Source organism: Typopeltis vanoorti, chromosome 15, assembly GCF_054136105.1.
Source record: "Typopeltis vanoorti isolate ZY-2024b chromosome 15, IOZ_Tvanoo_1.0, whole genome shotgun sequence".
In the NCBI taxonomy this organism is placed as follows: Eukaryota; Metazoa; Arthropoda; class Arachnida; order Uropygi; family Thelyphonidae; genus Typopeltis; species Typopeltis vanoorti.
In genome coordinates, this window is record NC_143563.1 from 65,274,759 (window position 1) to 65,293,332 (window position 18,574).

The following is an 18,574-nucleotide window of genomic DNA, read 5'->3' on the forward strand; positions in this document are numbered from 1 at the left end:
GAAAAAATTTAGTAATATGATTAAAGAATTTCATGTTATTCTCTATAAAGCAAAGTTGCTCAAGCGTGTCCTAAAGGAAATCTGTTAAGTATTATTCGATTTCGATGGTTTTGTACAAAAATAAAATTAATATAACCTGGAACGTCGGCAGCCGGTTTTCTTTTCTTTTTTTAAAAGAATATTCCAAATAATTATCGTGAATTAATTTCTTCGAGAACAAAGAAAAATCTTTTGTCTAGTAGCGATTAGAAAAAAATTAGCGCAAAAAAATAAAAAATTAAATTGGTTAAGTGAAGAAATTATGCAAGACCTTCATTTTGTCCAGAAATTAAAACTGTATTGTACAATAAAAAGAGAAAACAAAAATATAAATTATTTCTCTATTTTTAGTCTATCATATATAACTAAAATCCAGTTCACCAGCATGGAACAAGAAAGTCCGTTTCTTGTTATAGGCAACTGAGAGGCAGCTACGAACGGGAGATAATCCGATTAACCTTTCTTTTCAGCGTGAGGGTTTATCACACCTTCTAATGGACATGACAGTCAAATTGCACTTCTTATCCAGGTTCTTTAAACAGGTGGGCTGAATCTTATCCAGATTTAGTTGGACGTCTATAGACGTCCTAGCCGGTAGGAAGGTTAACTTTGCTCAAATTCATCAGTCTTAACTTAACAGTGCACTAATAAAGTTCTCCTATAATTCATGAAAATTGAATAAACGGATCAACTCACTTTATGGCTGCTACCCACTGTGTACTTGGCTTCGAACTGGAGTCCTGACTGTTTTTTTACAAATCAGGTTTTTCTCTCCCCCTTTACGCCGCCGATAGATTTACTGACGCTTCTTGGGATGCTGTACTCGCCGCACTTCGAACGAAGATTATCAGCCTGTGGAATGCTTGCATGGGCGTTGGACTAATGGAGCAAATTTGTTCCCTCGCACAACAGCTCCCGGCAAAGATTCGTCACTTCGTCATCAAATATCTGCTTTGCCTGGTGGATCGGCTCCCGTTATCTTTCTTTTAGATCACTGGCATGATTTCTCCTGAAGTCACGTCCTCGATGGCTTACATCTGACGGACACCGCTGACGACCTCTCGACAACTGATGAGGAACTCTTGGAACCAATACTCGATCTTCGGGCCAACACCTTTTATTCACCTTCTTTTGTATCCCTGCACGAAGATATGGGACCCCAAACATTTCACTGCAGTCCCTTTCTTCCACTGACCCTTTCTTTGTTCTTCTCGTGTACACTTCTAATCCTATTTGATTCAGGCAGCGGACATTCATCTGAAGTTTGTCGGTCCGTTTAACATTGACCTTGAGTATTTACAGGTGCACTTCACAAACAAATTTTATGTCCATATAAGGAGCTAACATATACGGTTTTCTGGTGGCAAGGTATTGCCTTAGTTCAACACATTCTAGAATTTGTCTTAGGGCAGCAAGTAAGGACAATTCCCATAGGGATTATTTACATTAACAATTTTAACTATACATAGACATACAGGTTACAATCTTATTGGGCTTGACTTCTGTAAAAATTGATGTGAGGCTTTTTTGGCAATATTAAGCTACCTCAAATTTTTACAGTAGTACTTGTGGAATGGTTCATTGCTGCCATTGCTAATTCCAAAAAATACTCTGTTTTGTAATGGCTTTTATACAGATGAATGGAAACTTCATTGTAGTTTCCTCCATCTAATCTTGTGTTAAAAAGGAAAGGGTCCAAAGCATGGTCTGCCAGAGTTGACTTGCCATAACAATGGTGGCAAATTTATTTCTTATGGTTTTCCAAGATGAATGTTAACATTTTTTCTGTTGGACTATGATAGGCCAAGTTACAGGCATATGGCACTTCATACTCTAATAACGATGGAATTTGTCCTTCAGTAAGGGAATGAAGTCTGCTAGTCTAACATGTCGTTTTGAATATGAACCTCAGATTATTAAGAACTTTTGTTAGCTATTATTTCAGATGTACTTTATGTATGAGGCTTTGTTTTGCTTTTCCCTTCTTTGTCTGAGGAATGGGTGGATGGGAATGTACAATTTTTTTCTATTTTATAAGGCCATATAGCCATCAGCTAAAAATGTGTGGTAAAGATGGTTGAGTTCCGTGACAAGAGCTGGATGGTTGAAACAAACAGCCTCACTCTGAGCTACTTTTTGAGAATACTATACTTCGGACTGCTGCCTAAATCATCAGAGAATCATGTGCCACTATACAAAACTTCTATATAGAAGGTTATTTAAAATATGAAGGAAGTTGTCCAAAATTAGGTTGAATATTTTAAAACGTAGTTTTAAAATATTCAACCTAGTGGTAGAAGACAACCACCAGAGCTTTAGTTTTCACTTATTCCATTACAATATGAATTTTTCCATTATATATTTACAATGCGCTTCTGAAGATAATGGTTTGAATGCAGTGAAATATCAGCAAACTTAACAAATTCTTGTTATTTTATCCAATTTTGGAATTGCTTAATAAAGCATTTCTCTTTCTCTCTCTCTGTGTAATTTACATTATATTATAACAGCTGGAACTTTATCCTATTGGCAAAATTAAATAATTTTGAATAATACTTTTGGATAAGTCTCTGTTTCAACACTGGCTACTCATCTCCCAAAGGTATTAGGGGCATCCAGATGGAGTGCAGTAAGTAAGATTCATACAGTAAGTGATTGACAGTCCATTGAAGATGTGGACAACAGATGCATAATGGTGATACCAGAATATGGAATCTATAGGTAGTGTCTAAATTTTCCATGTCCCATTAATAGCATCAAACAAAGAGAGATGGCAACTATTTTCAACCAGAGTTTTTTTCTGATACTTGGCATGAATTCTTTTGTTGTTAATCTGAATGTTTTCCATTCATCTTCCCATAAGTTTAGGCTTATTTCTTCTGCAAATGTTTTTATAGCTGATTTTGAGTACTTTTGGTAACATTTCTAACCATTCATTTAGAAGTGATTCCTTAGCTAGCTGATCTGCTCTCTTGTTTCCTGCTACTCCATATGCACTCTCACCGAGAAAAACTTAATTTCCTATCTTTATAGAGTGAGATGCCTTACCAGATCCCTTGTCTGCTCTATTAACACTAGGTGGTTGTTCTGGTTTTTTATGCTGTCTATAGTGCTTTTACTCTCACTGTAAATTGTTGCAATCTTTTGACGAGAAGTGGTGGGTTTTAATTCCCAAAGATATGTAAGTGAATAAATCATAGCAAGCTGTTCTGCTTGGTGGTTGAGCAGAGGGGGGGGGGATGCAATCTAAAACAGTGTTTTTATATAATGGACTGTCTGTCTTTTCATAGTATTGCATTTTAAGGCAGATCGGTGTTTTTCTTTAGTAATTGTTCTTTGGAGCTTCTATCTGCAATTCTGCTATCTTTCTTCAAAACCTGTTAAAACTCAAATAACAACTGATTATCAACCATATTCAGTCCAACTTCAAAACTTACCACTAACTACTTTTTCTTTTATTCATCTTTGCTACAATTATCCTATGCAAAACAAGTTTATTCCACAAGTATTTTCTAGAAAGTATTATCTGCAACTATTTAAAATTAATGTCAATAATTTTCATATATCTATTTAACTCTCGGTCAACTCGTGGTGTTAATGCATCAATTATTTTCAACCTTTTGCACAGGTAGAACTGCTATTAAAAAAATAAAAGGAAAGTTTTGAAATATGTAGAAAAATGAATGTCAATGTAAAATTTGAAGTAGGGCATTTTACACTATGGCCAAAATTACATTAAAAAATTAAAGTAAAATTAAAGTAAAATTACATTACAAACCTTTGCTCCCCATTTGGAATATGGCATTTCAAACAGTGTCACAGGATTTAGTTTATCCACGTCACCAAATGCAACTCCTGGGATGTATAATGCACATACTAAGTGTACCCATCTAAATGAAATTAGTAAGAAAATACATAGATAAAGATAGTTTAAACACACAGAACTATGCTAAGCAAGGTTTAATGCCAATCAACTAAACTGCATTTCATTAATTATATTTTTGTCAATCGTTATGAAAGGATTAGTCTGTTACTCTGGATTCTCATCACAACATGACATGGTGAATATCAGCTTAATTGTTGACAGTTATTCATATTATGTTTGACAGTATTAACCACACAACCGGCCATATGGATAAAATACACACTCCTCATATACTTCGTATCCATCATATATTTCAATGTAATAGCAATGGTATTACAATTTTAATATGCACTTTGCATCCATAGTAAACTTGATGTCTATAGATGTCATGGCCGGTTGGGTGGTTAAACAACACCAAGAACAAAATAAATAAGATATTTATTAAGTTGGTGATATTTTGTTGAATTTCAGTACTTGTCATAATACACAGGCAGGGAGGCATGCAGGTTGGAGTACACTGGCACAAGGACAACTAAGGCCAATTACTATACCATAACAAAAATTATGGCAGTACCAAAAGCAAAAAATAATTTAAATACTTATAAACAGTTTAACTCAGAAAAAGCTGAATAATGTTGCACATACAAATAAAAGACATTACTGATTAGATGTAAATACATAGATTTTTTTTTTTACAAAAATACAAAAAAGTTAAAACTTGTGCAAGTCAAATAAGATATGACTAAGTGTATATTCTTCAGTTACAGCAGTACAAGATATTTGCCTCTCAAGTGCCACCAGAAGGTGGGTCATCAGTCTTCATTGGGAAAAAAATGAATAAGATGACTGTAATCTACATATAGCCTAGCAAGAACTATTTGTTTTTTTCTGTTTCTAAGTAAGTTGCCAATGCTTCATTTCAAGTTCACACTAAAGCAATTTATTTGTTGTTGCTCCTACTCAGGATAAGTATCACTGATATGTTAGTTTTGCTTTTATTAATTATCTCAGCCTGACTGATCGAGCAGTTAGTGTACCCACTCTCCAACCAACAGGCTGTGAGTTCTAATCCCATTGTGGGCATGGATGCTTGCAATTTTCTTTTACAATGGAAGCTGAATTTCAGTGCTCTGTGTGAGACCATCATCCTACTTATTTGGAGGCCTGAAGTGGCTTGAAAAAGTTCCATGTTTAGTCTCTCCAGCAGGATTTCCAGACTATGTAAAAAATAAATTAAAAATACAAATATATATATATATATTGATAAAATGGAAAAAAAATGTACTATAGGTTTGCAAATAACATTTCATGGGTGGGAGCAACATAAAGTCAAGAAAGTCTGGTCTGAATTAGATGGAGACAATGTGGTCAGGAAACACAGAAACTGATCCATTAGACAACTCGGATAACCATCATTATATTAACTGGTAAGAAATCAGAGTACTCTGTACTGTGTGTGTGTGTGTGTGCATGCACGTGCGCACGCACGCACACACACACTTACATACTTGTAGCCATAATCATACTCAGATGCAGAACATCAATCTGCACCTGATTGTACAGAATAGAATATAAAGGCTGTACATTGCTCTCTCACATTTTTCTTACAGATGATGAATGTATGGAAGGAAATATGGAAGAATAGAGATCTGAAAGTTGTCCAACTGCATCATACAGACAGTATATAAAAGAACATGCAGGTAGAAGATTATTATGTCTGTACACGAATGCTAAGAGCATCAGAAACAAATAGATAGTTTTTTGCCTTGGTCAATATGTTGAGACCTCACACTGTAGGCATTAGCGAGACCTGCTGATCAGAATCAGGTTATACCAACTGGTATCAAGTGTAAACGGTACAGTATTTTTAGAAAGGATAGAGAGGAGGGATCATACTGCTAATGATATCAGATGACTTGAATCCAGTTAGAGTTGAGACCTATGATTGTAGTACTACTACCAACAGTATTTCATGTGGCGGTGAGTTTGAAGCCATCTGGCGTGAGATGGAATCTAACAAGATCAATTACATAGCAGGGTGCTGTTACAGACCTGGTGGATCGATTGCTTGTGATGAAGAAAGGCATCACCAAATAGACAAGATGAGCGTGAAAAGAGTAATCATAATGGAAGACTTTAATTATCCAAATATTGATTGGGTAGTAGTAGAATCTCATGAGAAGAAAGAAAATGAATTTATTGAGCTGTTGCAGGACAACATCCTCAAGCAACATGTGACAGAAGGAACTCGAGGTTAGATTTGATTGTGTTAGATTAAAAGAGTGTTAGATTTGATTATAGTGTCAGAGGACATTTCAGTTAAAGACGTAATCATTCTGCCTCTGGTTGGTGATAATGATCATGTGGTGCTCACTTGGGAAGTGATTAAGTTTATGAATGTTCCTTTCTGAATGGAACATTCTAAGTTTATGAATGTTCCATTCAGAAAAGGTTACATGATGACTACAAAGCAGGAAATTATGACCAACTTGATATACTGAGTTCAGTGGAATGGGATTGGTTGTTGGATAGGAAGAATATCGACAGTGTATGGAAGCATTTAAACAATACTTAAATAATGCGATATCAGAATGTGTCACAAGAGTTCAAAGAATAAATAGGGTAGAAGTTAAATGGATGTGTAATCTTATTAAGCAAGAGATTTGTAAGAAAAGGATGATGTGGAAGGAATACCGTGTGCATAAGGATGATGTCCATTATGAAAATTATAAGCAGCAGGCTAGAATAGTCACAACTGTTGTACGGAATGCAAAGTCTGAGTATGAAAAGAAACTGGTTCTGCGTGCTAAAGACAACCCACAAGAATTCTATCGATATGCTGTGAGTAAAAGAAAGAATGAATATGAAAGAATAACTCTTCTAAATACAGTCTGCGTGAGAGGTTACAGATGCAGAAGAGGTTGTTTAACTAAAGCGTGCCCATTTTGTTAAAAGCTATCAACCTGGTGTACACAACACTGAGCTCACTGCTATTTCTTCACTGGATGAAGAAACTCAGATGTATGAGGACAAGGTATTACAGCTGTTGCTGCAAATGAATAAGAATTTAGCAATAAGGATTGATAGGATATCAGCACATGTGCTAAAAGAGTGTTCAAGATGAACAGGCTATTCCTTTGATCAGGCTATTTAATATGAATCTCAGAAAAGGGAAGATTCCACAAGAATGGAAAGAATGTATGGTAATTCCATTGCACAAAGACCAATGTATCCAACTATCGAACAATTAGTATCTCAGGAGTGATGGTGAAGATTTTGAAAAAATTGGTTAGGGCTCGCATTCAGAAATGGGTTGACAGTGAATCTCTACTTTGCAATGAGCAACATGGGTTTACTAAAGGAAGGTCATGTTTTAGCAACTTGCTCACATTCTATAACAGTGTTACCATTGAACTAGACAAGTGGAATGGATACACCATGATACTTTTGGATTTTGCCAAGGCTTTTGACAGAATACAGCATGGAAATACTGTTGCATTAACTGGAGAATATGGGTTTGGGTTATAGAATATTAGCATGGATAAGAGGATGGCTTGACAGATATCAAAAAGTGGTATATAGGGGATATGAGTCTGCAAGTTTTAAGGTAGCTAGTGGTGTACCACAAGGATCAGTGCTTGGTCCACTGTTATTCAATCTAAACATTAATGATATTGGGATGGATTTGACGAGCGACATACAGCTATATGCTGATGATGCAAAGATAAGTAAGGTAATCAGGAATGCTGCTGATATGCAGTACATGTAGAATGATTTGAATAAGCTTGAATTGTGGGCATTGGAAAATGGATGTCAGTAAATGTAAAGTCATTCATTTCGGCATGATTAGATATCCAACGTCGTATTATATTGGTGGGATTATACTAGAAGAAACTGATGAGGCTAGTGATCTTGGAGTGTTAGTAGATAAGAAGTTGAAGTTCAGGGGCCATATAGCAAAGATTGCAAATACAACTCTAAAGATAATTGCAATGCTGAAACAAATATTCATATGTAAAGATAAGGATGTCATTTTGCCTCTTACATGGGCATGATAAGGCCTCACTATTTTTTGCAGGTCTGGTCTCCTGGTTTCCACTGTGATTCTGATATAATGAATTGAGTGCAAAAGAGAGTGTTAAAAATAATATCAGGATTATGGAATACTGATTATAAAGACAAATTGAGAATTTGTCTGCAGATACTAGCAAACAGGAGAAAAAGGGTGATATGATTGAGACTTACAAACTTCTGAAAGGGTCATACAGGATTGCAGTTGATGGAATTTTTCAATTTATTGAGGTTGGGGAAAGGACAAGAGGCCATCCTTGGAAGCTGAGAATGAATACTGATAAGAAGGGGTGAGGGCTGGATTTTTCTCTCATAGGGTGGTGCATGATTGGAATGAATTTCTATTGGATGTTGTGAGTGCAAGCAGTGTGAATGAATTCAAGAATAAGTATGGTAGCTAATCTGCTGATGCATGGCATCTGCATCTTCCTGTGGACCCTCTGGTCTATAGCAGCAATCAAAAATATATTTTTGTCCTTATGGTGCCTCTAGCATGCACCAAGTAGCCTGAAATGAACCATCATCTCCAAATCTAAAATCCTCTTTAACTTCTAATTTTGTTGGTTGTAATTCTTCAGCTATCATAAGCAATATCCCACCAACTATCCTATTCCCTTCTATCCTCCATGAAAATCTGTCAACAAGGTCTCACTGATGCCTACAATTTTTTGCCAAGTCAAGCTGACTAAAACCTCCTCTCCCATATTTCTAACATTCGTTTACATCCATTTCAACATCCTCTTGGAACCAGAGTTACCATTGTGTAACATCATTGTAAACCCATTTGAATCTGAAACCTGTGAAATCGCATTCAGCATTGCACACACTCATTTATCCCAGGGGTAGCCAGATACATGCTTGACTGCATCCTCCACATAATATCATTAGTTTTCCTGGTTTTGCACTTCCAAACTCTCATTAAACAACACTTTCTCCAAATATCTAACTCCAAAACCATTTAAATGTAGTCAATCAGGCATATATGTCCTTTTGTCTAACAAATTCTCTCCACACATCTATAAACTGCACACCATTCTTCCTGCACAATCTTCTCATTGACTCAATTCTGTCCTATTGTATCAAGACAGAAAACTCACAATCTTTACTTTTTTTTACTCTTCATTTTTGTTTCTTTAATAACTCTTTCATATCCTCTCTCACCGTATATTTCTCCCCTTTCAAATCATTTGTTTCAGCCAAAACAATCAACTCTTTCACTTCTCCTGCAAACTAACAGCTTCACTAACGTTGTGCTAATGCTGAGAAACATAATTTAGTCACTGTCTCATTAATACCCCAACCAGCCATGACGTCTATAGATGTTCAGCAAAATCTGGATACAATTCTGTAACACCTACTGAATAACATGGGAAAAAAAAGTGCAATTTGGTCTCACTATTTCATCCACCATGGCTGGTAGAGAGGTTAAGCATATCTCTTATCACTGAATCTCCATACAATACCTTCTCCTTAATCCCAGTTCAGTGGCGGCCCGTACATAAGCACTGCGACACTGCAGCACCCATAAGGAAAAAATGAAAAAAAAAATTAAATTTTGTTTGTGTTTATAAATAATAACAATGCTTACAACATTATATAAATGCAATACAACATGTTAAAGGTTACAGCTTATGTTTTGACAGTGATTGAATAGTTAATAATTGGAATTGTTCGATTAACGCTTTAGATGACGAAACAAATGCACTGCGACCTAATGCCGATATTCGTTTGTGCTGTCATTGCATGTTACGTCATTCCCACACTGCTCAAACGGCAGTGTATCTTTAGTATGCTTATGCGCGCTATTTCTGTGACATATGAAACTATTATTGGTGTGTGTGCGTGGTGAACTATTTTTTGTCAATCTTATTTTATTTTGTTAAAATAACATAGAATTATTTATTTATTATAGATACAAAGCTGAATCATGACGAGTGTCACTGTTGAAATTATGAAAAGAATTATATTTTTTCATTTGTTTTGTATAACAATAATTGCGATCTAACGCTGATATTTGTTTGCGTTTGCACGTTACATCATACGATACACTGCCATTTGGGCAGTGTATCATATGCTTCCGTGCGTTATTTCTGTGAGATATGAAACGTTTATTATTGGTGCGTGTGAGTGGTGAACTATTTTTGTAAACTTATTTTATTTTGTTAAAACAACATATAATTATTTATTTATTATAGATACAAGGATGAATTATGATTAGTGCTCACTGTTGAAAATATGAAAAGAATTATATATTTTCAATTATCGTTACACGAAACAAATGCACTGCAATCTAACTCCGATATTCGTTTGCGCTTGTCATTGCTATTGATACGAAACTTTTATTATTGGTGTCTGTTCGTGGTGAGGATGAAATATTTTTAATAAAGCAATTTTTAATATGTAAACTTATTTATTAATAAATTCGTTACTGATTAGGAAAAAAAAAAATTTTTTTTTTTTTTTGTACATGCAGCACCCCCACTCAAAATTTTCACTGGCCGCCACTCTTGCACTTTCATACAATAATCATTTCTCCAGTTGCTCTAGCTCCTGTTTCTGCCTTGTGAAGGAGTCCACATAAGCACACTATTTCACATCTCACTGTTACCACATCAACCACATTACTTTCAGCCACTTCTTTCATGCTCTATCAGTCACTACTTTCACATTCTCCAGAACACCTTCACTGTCTTTCAACACCTTCACTGACTTTATATTGGTAATATTAGTCACTTCATCTTCTCATTTTCCACATAACTTGCATTTCTTGAACTTATACACAAAACACACTCTCTCTCTCTCTCTCTCTCTACTATTGCTTTTGTACTATAAGACATTCACCCTTGGCAATGAATATACAGAAAATACACTACACTGCACAAAATCCCTTCTGCTAGAACAAGGAAGTGTTGACTGCCATTTTCCTTGTATGCACTGATTGCCATGAAAAACAATTTCTGAATGATATCGCATATTAAATTTCACACACACACACACACACACTCAACTTTACAGTCTAAAGTAAGATATCACCAAACATAATTACTAAAATTCACTAAAATAAAAGACTTATCTGTAGGACATATATGCAGCACTGTTTGTAATATGTGCCGCTAGTACCATCTCAAAATATAAATAAGAAAACTAATAAAAAACTCAGCCTACCCACAGTACTAATGCAATATATGTTTATAACCTTTTGTGGGCTGGAGTCAAATTAAAAAAAAAATACTGAGAAAGATGGAGATCAGCTGCAATTTAAAAGCAGCTACTTGGCTGATGTTATTGTTTTAATGATCAAAAATGTAAATTCTCCTCTGAAGTTCAAGCAAACCCACAATAAAAACAACAACATCCTTAATTATTAAAAATAATATCAGTAATGCAGCTGCTTCTACCTTGGCTCTCTTTTTTAACATATGAAATGTATACTATAACATGCACATACTTTTCATACTTTTATTTTCATATTTAAAATATTTTCCATTATGTTCCAACCTGAGGTGACTTGAATGGTAATCTAAGGACTAAACAGATATAAATGAACAATTGGAACATCATCATAAAAACTAGCATTACAACTTACTTTCCTACATCCGTTTCTTTGAATATTCCACCAGAGTTAGGGCACAGTTCGCATATCTATGAACATAAGCATTAGTATAGATATAAAAAATTGATTATACAAAATACATAGCAATGAAAATGAACAAAAATATTGCAAATATATACAATCCAGTCAAAATATTATGACCATCCTTGTTATTTCACAAACCAGCCTATATGAGATGATTCACAAGACATCAGCACACTAACCTTCTCAGAAATATGGCATGATAACTTTATATTCTGATGAAGGGTTTTCCAAAATGGCTTTACTTCACCCATAGCTGGATTTTCATCCTTCATCATATATTTTTATACTTCTGAGGATTTACATTAACCTTTTTTTCATCCTTTACAGTTTTAAGCTCTAGTTCTTTAGTCTTTTAATGTATTTTGACTTTCAATCTTAATATTTTATTTGATGCTATTTATTATTAACATCGCATCGTTCATTAACAAATTTATTCTTTGTTCATACTGTATCTTTTAATCATATCTTATCATTTTTATGCTTTTAGATTCTCTTACTTATATTTCAGGTTTTAAAATTTTTAAAATAGAGATCTCAGTATCTTACTGATCATAAATATCATACTAATTCATCAACATCTATAATTTTGACTTCAAGTTTTAAACATCATAATTGCTAAAAATGCAGCAAAGATAGGCAATAATTCCTACATGTGTAATCATTTCATTAATTTTTTAATTTAAAAAGAGCTGCAAGTTCTGATCCAAGGGTGCTCTGGCTGCCATAAAATCATTAGTGAACAGAGCACTCAAGATCTGTTCCTCTGAGAGACTGCTTAAATAAGAATTAGAAACCATCTCTATTAAATGGATACCCAAGAACAACACAAAAAATAGTTAACACCACCCCAAAGCAATAAGAGAAGAGGTAGAACACCACAGGACTCCCATACCTTACATCAAAGGCATCTCTGAACGAGTAGCAAAGATTATTTAAAAAAAAAAAAAAAAACGTACCAATTTATCATCACTTTCAAACCCATTAACCAAATTCACAACCTGTTAACCTCTCCAAAAGACAAACTCGCAACAATTATGCTACCTGGAGTATACCAAGTACCATGTTTATGCAGTCTGTCATACTATGGACAAACAAAGGTCAATAAACATATCTCTGAACATCAAGACAACATTTGGCTCATCAAACCACACAAATCTGGCTTGGTATAGAATGGAATTGAAATGCAAACTATAGGATCCAATGGGAAATCACCAAACTATTCAAAAAAAGTACTGAAGCCCTACTTCATCGATGAAACTTTAATTGTAATAACTGACTTACCATTCCATAAAATTGGGAAACTGTTATACTTGTGTTAAATAAATTATTATATTATTATATAACATTACTGTATTATAAAATTCATCAGTTTCAGCCCAGTAGTTTTTAACTTAACATGCATGCAACTATATATAGAGAGATATTCTAATTTGGTTCATGTGCTCTACTGTTCTATTGTTTCACATTCCTTACTGTTGTTCTTCACTTGCACTGAGGATGTCTTTATATAAGATGAAATACTTCTAAAATAAATATAATTTTACTGTGGCACACATGTGATTGTATAATTATGGAAACTCCACAAGTTTCACGATACAAGAAAATCTGTTCATAGTGACTGTCTTCCCAAATGGCACAGATATGTTCAAATAGGATAAAGTGCTATGTTATACTGCTGGTATCATTGAAGAGTGGTTCAACAAACATTACAAACAAATGATGTCCAGGTGTTACCACAATAACTGAATTCAAATTTCATAAATATGTCTGAATTATGTGGACTGAGAGATCTGGTGTTTCAATCTTCTGCCCTGACATTTGCATATTTACAAGGAGCAATACTGACAATGTGATACAGATTACTTCATACAACATTAAACAGCATTACAAACTATTAGAACAATGGTCATAATATTTTGATTGGACAGTGTATACATGAGATAAATCATTTGTCTTAATTAGAAATATTGCAGTCATATGAACATACATTTCGGAATATACAAATGAACCACGAATCTTGTACTATTTATTAACATAACCCCCAAAAACATTTTGAGACACCTGTTAAATTATTCCATGAATTTTTTTAATGCCTCAATCCTAGAATGTACCTAATTACACATGAAACTGCAGGTGGCTGACTTTTACCTCATTTTTTATGAAATGTTGGCCAACAAGGATGGTCTCTTTGATACATCAGGACTATTAGGAATGGTGATGAAGGATTTCCTATTTGCCAGTGATTCATGCAGTGAACTAGATTGACTTATGCAAACAGGTACTGGCACAAAATTGGAGTCCATCAGAATGTGGAACTATAGATGTTTATTGTGAACAGTAGCTTTGCAAGCTACTGCAACCACACTGCAATATTATTTGACACTGCTATTTAAGCAGAAAATTGACAAAATAATTCTTTGCTGTTTCAAAAGCACATCACCATCATTGTTTTGTGCTGATGGACTGAACTTTTGCTAAACTTTCTGAATGAAGTTGAAAGTTTTTCCACTTGGTTATACTATAAATTAAAGATGCCAAGAAATTATATTCTTGGTTTAATCCTTTTTCCAGATGGAAGCAAACAAGTTTGCAAGTGAAGTAACTTCACAAATGGGCAATTTATATATAGAGGCTAATGACTTCACATCACTTGCCTTAGTATCCCATAATGTAAAGCACATATCCTTATGGACATATACAATGCTATGTATTATGGGAAGGATCACTACCCAGACTGGTTTTGACCTTTATTGAGGTCTCATCAGTAGGAGCCTAGTATCACTTCTGGGTCTGGCTCTTAGTGATGATGCCTCAATAAAGGTCGAAACCAGTCTAGGTAGTGACCCTTCCCATAATATATAGCATTATACATGTCCATAAGGATATGTGCTTTATATTATGGGATACTAAGGCAAGTAATGTGAAGTCATTAGCCTCTATATATATATATATATATATATATCCGAGTTGTCCAGTTGTGAAGTTACTTACTTTACTCACAAACTTTGCTTACACTTGGAAAAAAAAGGATTAAACCAAGAATATAATTTCTTGGATATAATAATTTCATTCAGAAATTAAAGATGTTTAAGTTCTGGATGAAGGGGAAGTAGGAATGTTTCAATTCCATCTTATTCTCTAGGTTGTAATAGTGGATACAGCATTTAACTCATGTGATAATGCCATCCAAAATATACCACATTATACTGAGTGTTCATTACACATCCCAGTGAATGCAGTCATCTTATCCTCAGTGATATTTTGCAGTACTTACCTGCTGGCAATCACGAATGATACTGTATATGTACAAAATGTGAAATTCATAAGCAATATCCTCATTTATTAGTTTAATGGAATGAAGACAGTACTAGGAATGAATTAAACATTTTGTTTAATGACACCAATATTGAATCTCTGTCACAGTTTTCATATGAGAATGTATGAAATCTCTGTCACAGAGTTTTCATACAATCATATTCACTAAGGCTGGACTGGCTTTTAGGTTTCATTGCTGATTACATAAAAAAGTTGCTTGCGTTTGTACTTACTGTGGTGAAGCACAGCAGCTTTTTTTTTTTAATTTAATTCTGTGCATGCTATGTGTGTTATACCTAACTCACCACATGCGACAGTAGACATATTTCTTTCTTCCAAGTGGACATCAGCAGATCTTCCAGTTTACCCACAATAAAACAAGTTGCAAGCAGGAATGTCATGTATATCTCAATTTGAGAAGAGAAAGGAGCTGGCCTTTAAGCAAACAGATAAATGACTATAGGTTGATATGGGGTTTGCAAACAGTGAAGATTATATTTCTTTAAAGTTCTGGCTATTTTTATGAAAGTGTCCTGGAAGAGTATCAGTATTAATGCAGTCTGTATGCTGAGAATGCTGGGTAGTGTAGGGATGAACATATTTTTTATAAATTCTGTTAGAATTATAGAATTTAGATAAATGATGATATGGTTGAGTTTATTATGAGGGAAGGAGTAATGTATCCGCCTGTGTGAGTTGGGTTTTCTGTAAACTGTGAAAGAAAGTGTTCTGTTAGGAAGATGTGATCAAAGTATTTAGAAAGGCCAAACTATTGTTATTTTATTTTTCTACAGTGAATTGGATTCTATGCTGCTGGCTGTTGACATAGATAACAACTATGCCTAATGTGTCTGAGCCATGTAGCCAAATGGAGAACACCTGATCAATATATTTTAGCAAGACAGAAGGTACAGACAATCCCACTCAAGAATCAAGACTATCAGGAACAACCATAATGGGTGGCCTTTCTAAAACTTTTGTTCTGATCACTTTCATATCTTTTTGTGTTGCTTTGTGTGCATGTTAAAATACGAGTATATGGGGAGAGAGGGGAATTGGTTTATGATGCTTGAACCCATAGGAAGAAAAAAAAAAGGAATTTTTTTTTCTTCCTATGGACATAAAAACTGAAAATTTTGCACAAATCACCTCGGGAGTTTTGCTGAAAGTTCTCAATCAACAATACAGTGAATCTGAAGTGATTGAATATGCTACTACAACAGTGATTTTTATTTGCATTATTATAAATGAATTAAATCCTGGTGAATAATAATAACTATGAGTAAGATGCTGTTTAATAATTATAGTAAAAAAATAAACTTTGTGAAATTCATAAGGTTAAAAGAAGTTAAAAGATTCACTGTGTACAATACTATGGATTAGAGATAGTTGTAGAAAGTTTATTTCACTTGGTTCTAACTTAAACTTGCCAAGAAATCATATTCTTCTTTAATCTTTTAAAACTGGAATAACCAATTTGTTATATCTATTTCTCGTATTTAATAGTCTTATGATAATGATAATATTTCTTCAAGTCAGGTAACAGTCTCACTTAAATTTTGGAAGAAAATGAATCTATCATTTTCTCCCTTTCTTCTTCTTCTGTATAAATGGTACTTGTTTGAGATTCTTGTCAAGAGCTGCAGGATAATGTTTTGTATGCTTCCCATCTTTCATGAAAGGAGACTCTTGGTTTAAAACAGTGCATTTTAAGTAACTAAGGCTATTTATTTATTTATTCATATGGAGTTTCCTCCCTTTTCTCCCCCGTCCCTAATGGGGCGAATTGAGCCACCTCATGGGGGGGAGTTAAGTATTTATGGCTGTAGATCCGTGTGTTCATGGGGCCGGTTTGCCTGCTTGCGGAATGAAAAACCCCAGATAAACTGGGGGGGGTGGCCTGCTGTCCACGCTCAAGACCGGCTAACTTGGCTATGGCTGAGAAAGATCCTTAAGTTCCTCATGTCGACGACAGGACTCGAACCTAGGACACTCCTTCCCCAGGCATATGGTTGCAAAGCGCAAAGCCACTAGGCTAACCGAGCGGACACTAAGGCTATGAGAGCAGCGTATTATATCTGTTAATTGCATGTACTTTCTGGCCAGTTTGTCTGTTTTGCTGGATGAAAAACACAGTTTCCAGATAGAAAAATCCTTCCACTTCATAAGAAACCAGAAAATTGACTTTGATCATGTGAGTTCAGCAATTCATTCAGATCTTCAATAGACTTCAAAACTGTGGTAGACATTGCAAATTGGTTTGCAATGTCAACCACAGTTGTCATTACCTTTCCAAAGAGGATTAAAAATCTTCGATGTCTACAATAGAGGGATATTCAATATTCAAAATCATCCTCCACATTAATCACGTAACAAACCCCTCATTTACTTATAAGTGTCAATCATATCCCAACTCCTTCTATTCATAACGCTCTCGACATATTCCCTCAATATCTCCTCATATCTGTCATTCTGTAGACCTGACACCGATGCAGTAAACCATCTCTTGACCCTCTCCAATATATCCTCACCCCCTCAAAAAAACCTTAAAAAACCAGATGACCAAATCTACACACAGTAGTCCATATATGGCCTGATCAAAGCCTTATACAATGGAACCGTAACCTCTTTGCTTCTGCATTAATGTCCTCCTCATTATTGCAATAATATGCTGATGTTATTTCAATTTTAGCAATGTGATCCTTAAACTTCAGGTCTCTGTCCACCATTACTCCCATATCTCTCATCACTTCGAACCTTCTTCGTTAATTGTAAAATCTGCATCCCAATATGCCTACCAAATTTCAAGAGTCTGCACTTTGCAACATTAAAATGAGAGCTCTACTCATTTTCTTACTCACATAATCTATTGAGATCCTCCTGCAAGGCCACAACATCTGCTCTACTTCTCATAGTTCTTCCCAACTTTGCATCATTGGCAAGCAGCTGCACACCTCCAGTTAAGCCAGTCCCAATGTCATCAACATACAACAATGGTCCCAAAATTATTGTTTAACTTGTATGTTAATAACCACTAGTAACTTTCCTCATTTGGGATACAACTCCTCCATACACAAACTGCTGATACCTATCTGACAGCCAATAAGCTATTCAACTCCCTAGTCTGTTATCTAATCCCATCTGTTTCAATTTATCTACCAGCTTGTCATGTAGCAGTCTATCAAAGGCCTTTGAAAAATCCAAGTAGGCCACTGTATATATGCATCTCCTTTATGCAGTGAATTTGTCACCTTGATGTAACACTCAGCAGATTGCTAAAGCATGATATTCCCCTAACAAACACATGCTAACCATAATAAAGAATACCACTATAATCAACCCATTTCTGAATCCTAGTCCTCACCAACTTCTCTAACACCTTACACAGAGATTGGCCTATAATTTGCATCATTTTGTTGCCTGTCTTTCCCCCTCCCCTCACTTTGTGAAATGGAACAATATTTTCCATTTTCCATTTTTTGGGCTCACCCTGTTGCAAGACTCATGCTAAACAGGTGTAGGAAAGTTACTGTCAATTCCCTAGAGCATTCCTTCAACACGTGCAGTGAAATGCATCAAGTCCAACTGCCTTATTAACATGAAGTTTATTTAAATCCTTATACATTCCTATTCATTCGACATCAATC

General features: G+C 35.0%; 1 protein-coding gene across 7 annotated transcripts in view; it reads right to left on the bottom strand.

The window, feature by feature from the left end:
* Nucleotides 1–18,574, bottom strand: part of LOC150098829 (PHD finger protein 14) — a 570,499-nt gene that overhangs the window by 411,351 nt on the left and 140,574 nt on the right. For all 7 annotated transcript variants that reach the window (XR_016549471.1, XM_090404762.1, XM_090404761.1 and 4 more), the window contains exons 7-8: nucleotides 11,562–11,617; nucleotides 3,818–3,929 (exon numbers count right to left, since the gene is read on the bottom strand). Coding sequence is in view for 6 of the 7 variants with exons in the window: in XM_090404762.1 (XP_090260888.1) it covers nucleotides 3,818–3,929; nucleotides 11,562–11,617 (168 nt within the window). In the remaining variant the exon portion in view is untranslated. The remainder of the gene's footprint in view (nucleotides 1–3,817; nucleotides 3,930–11,561; nucleotides 11,618–18,574) is intronic.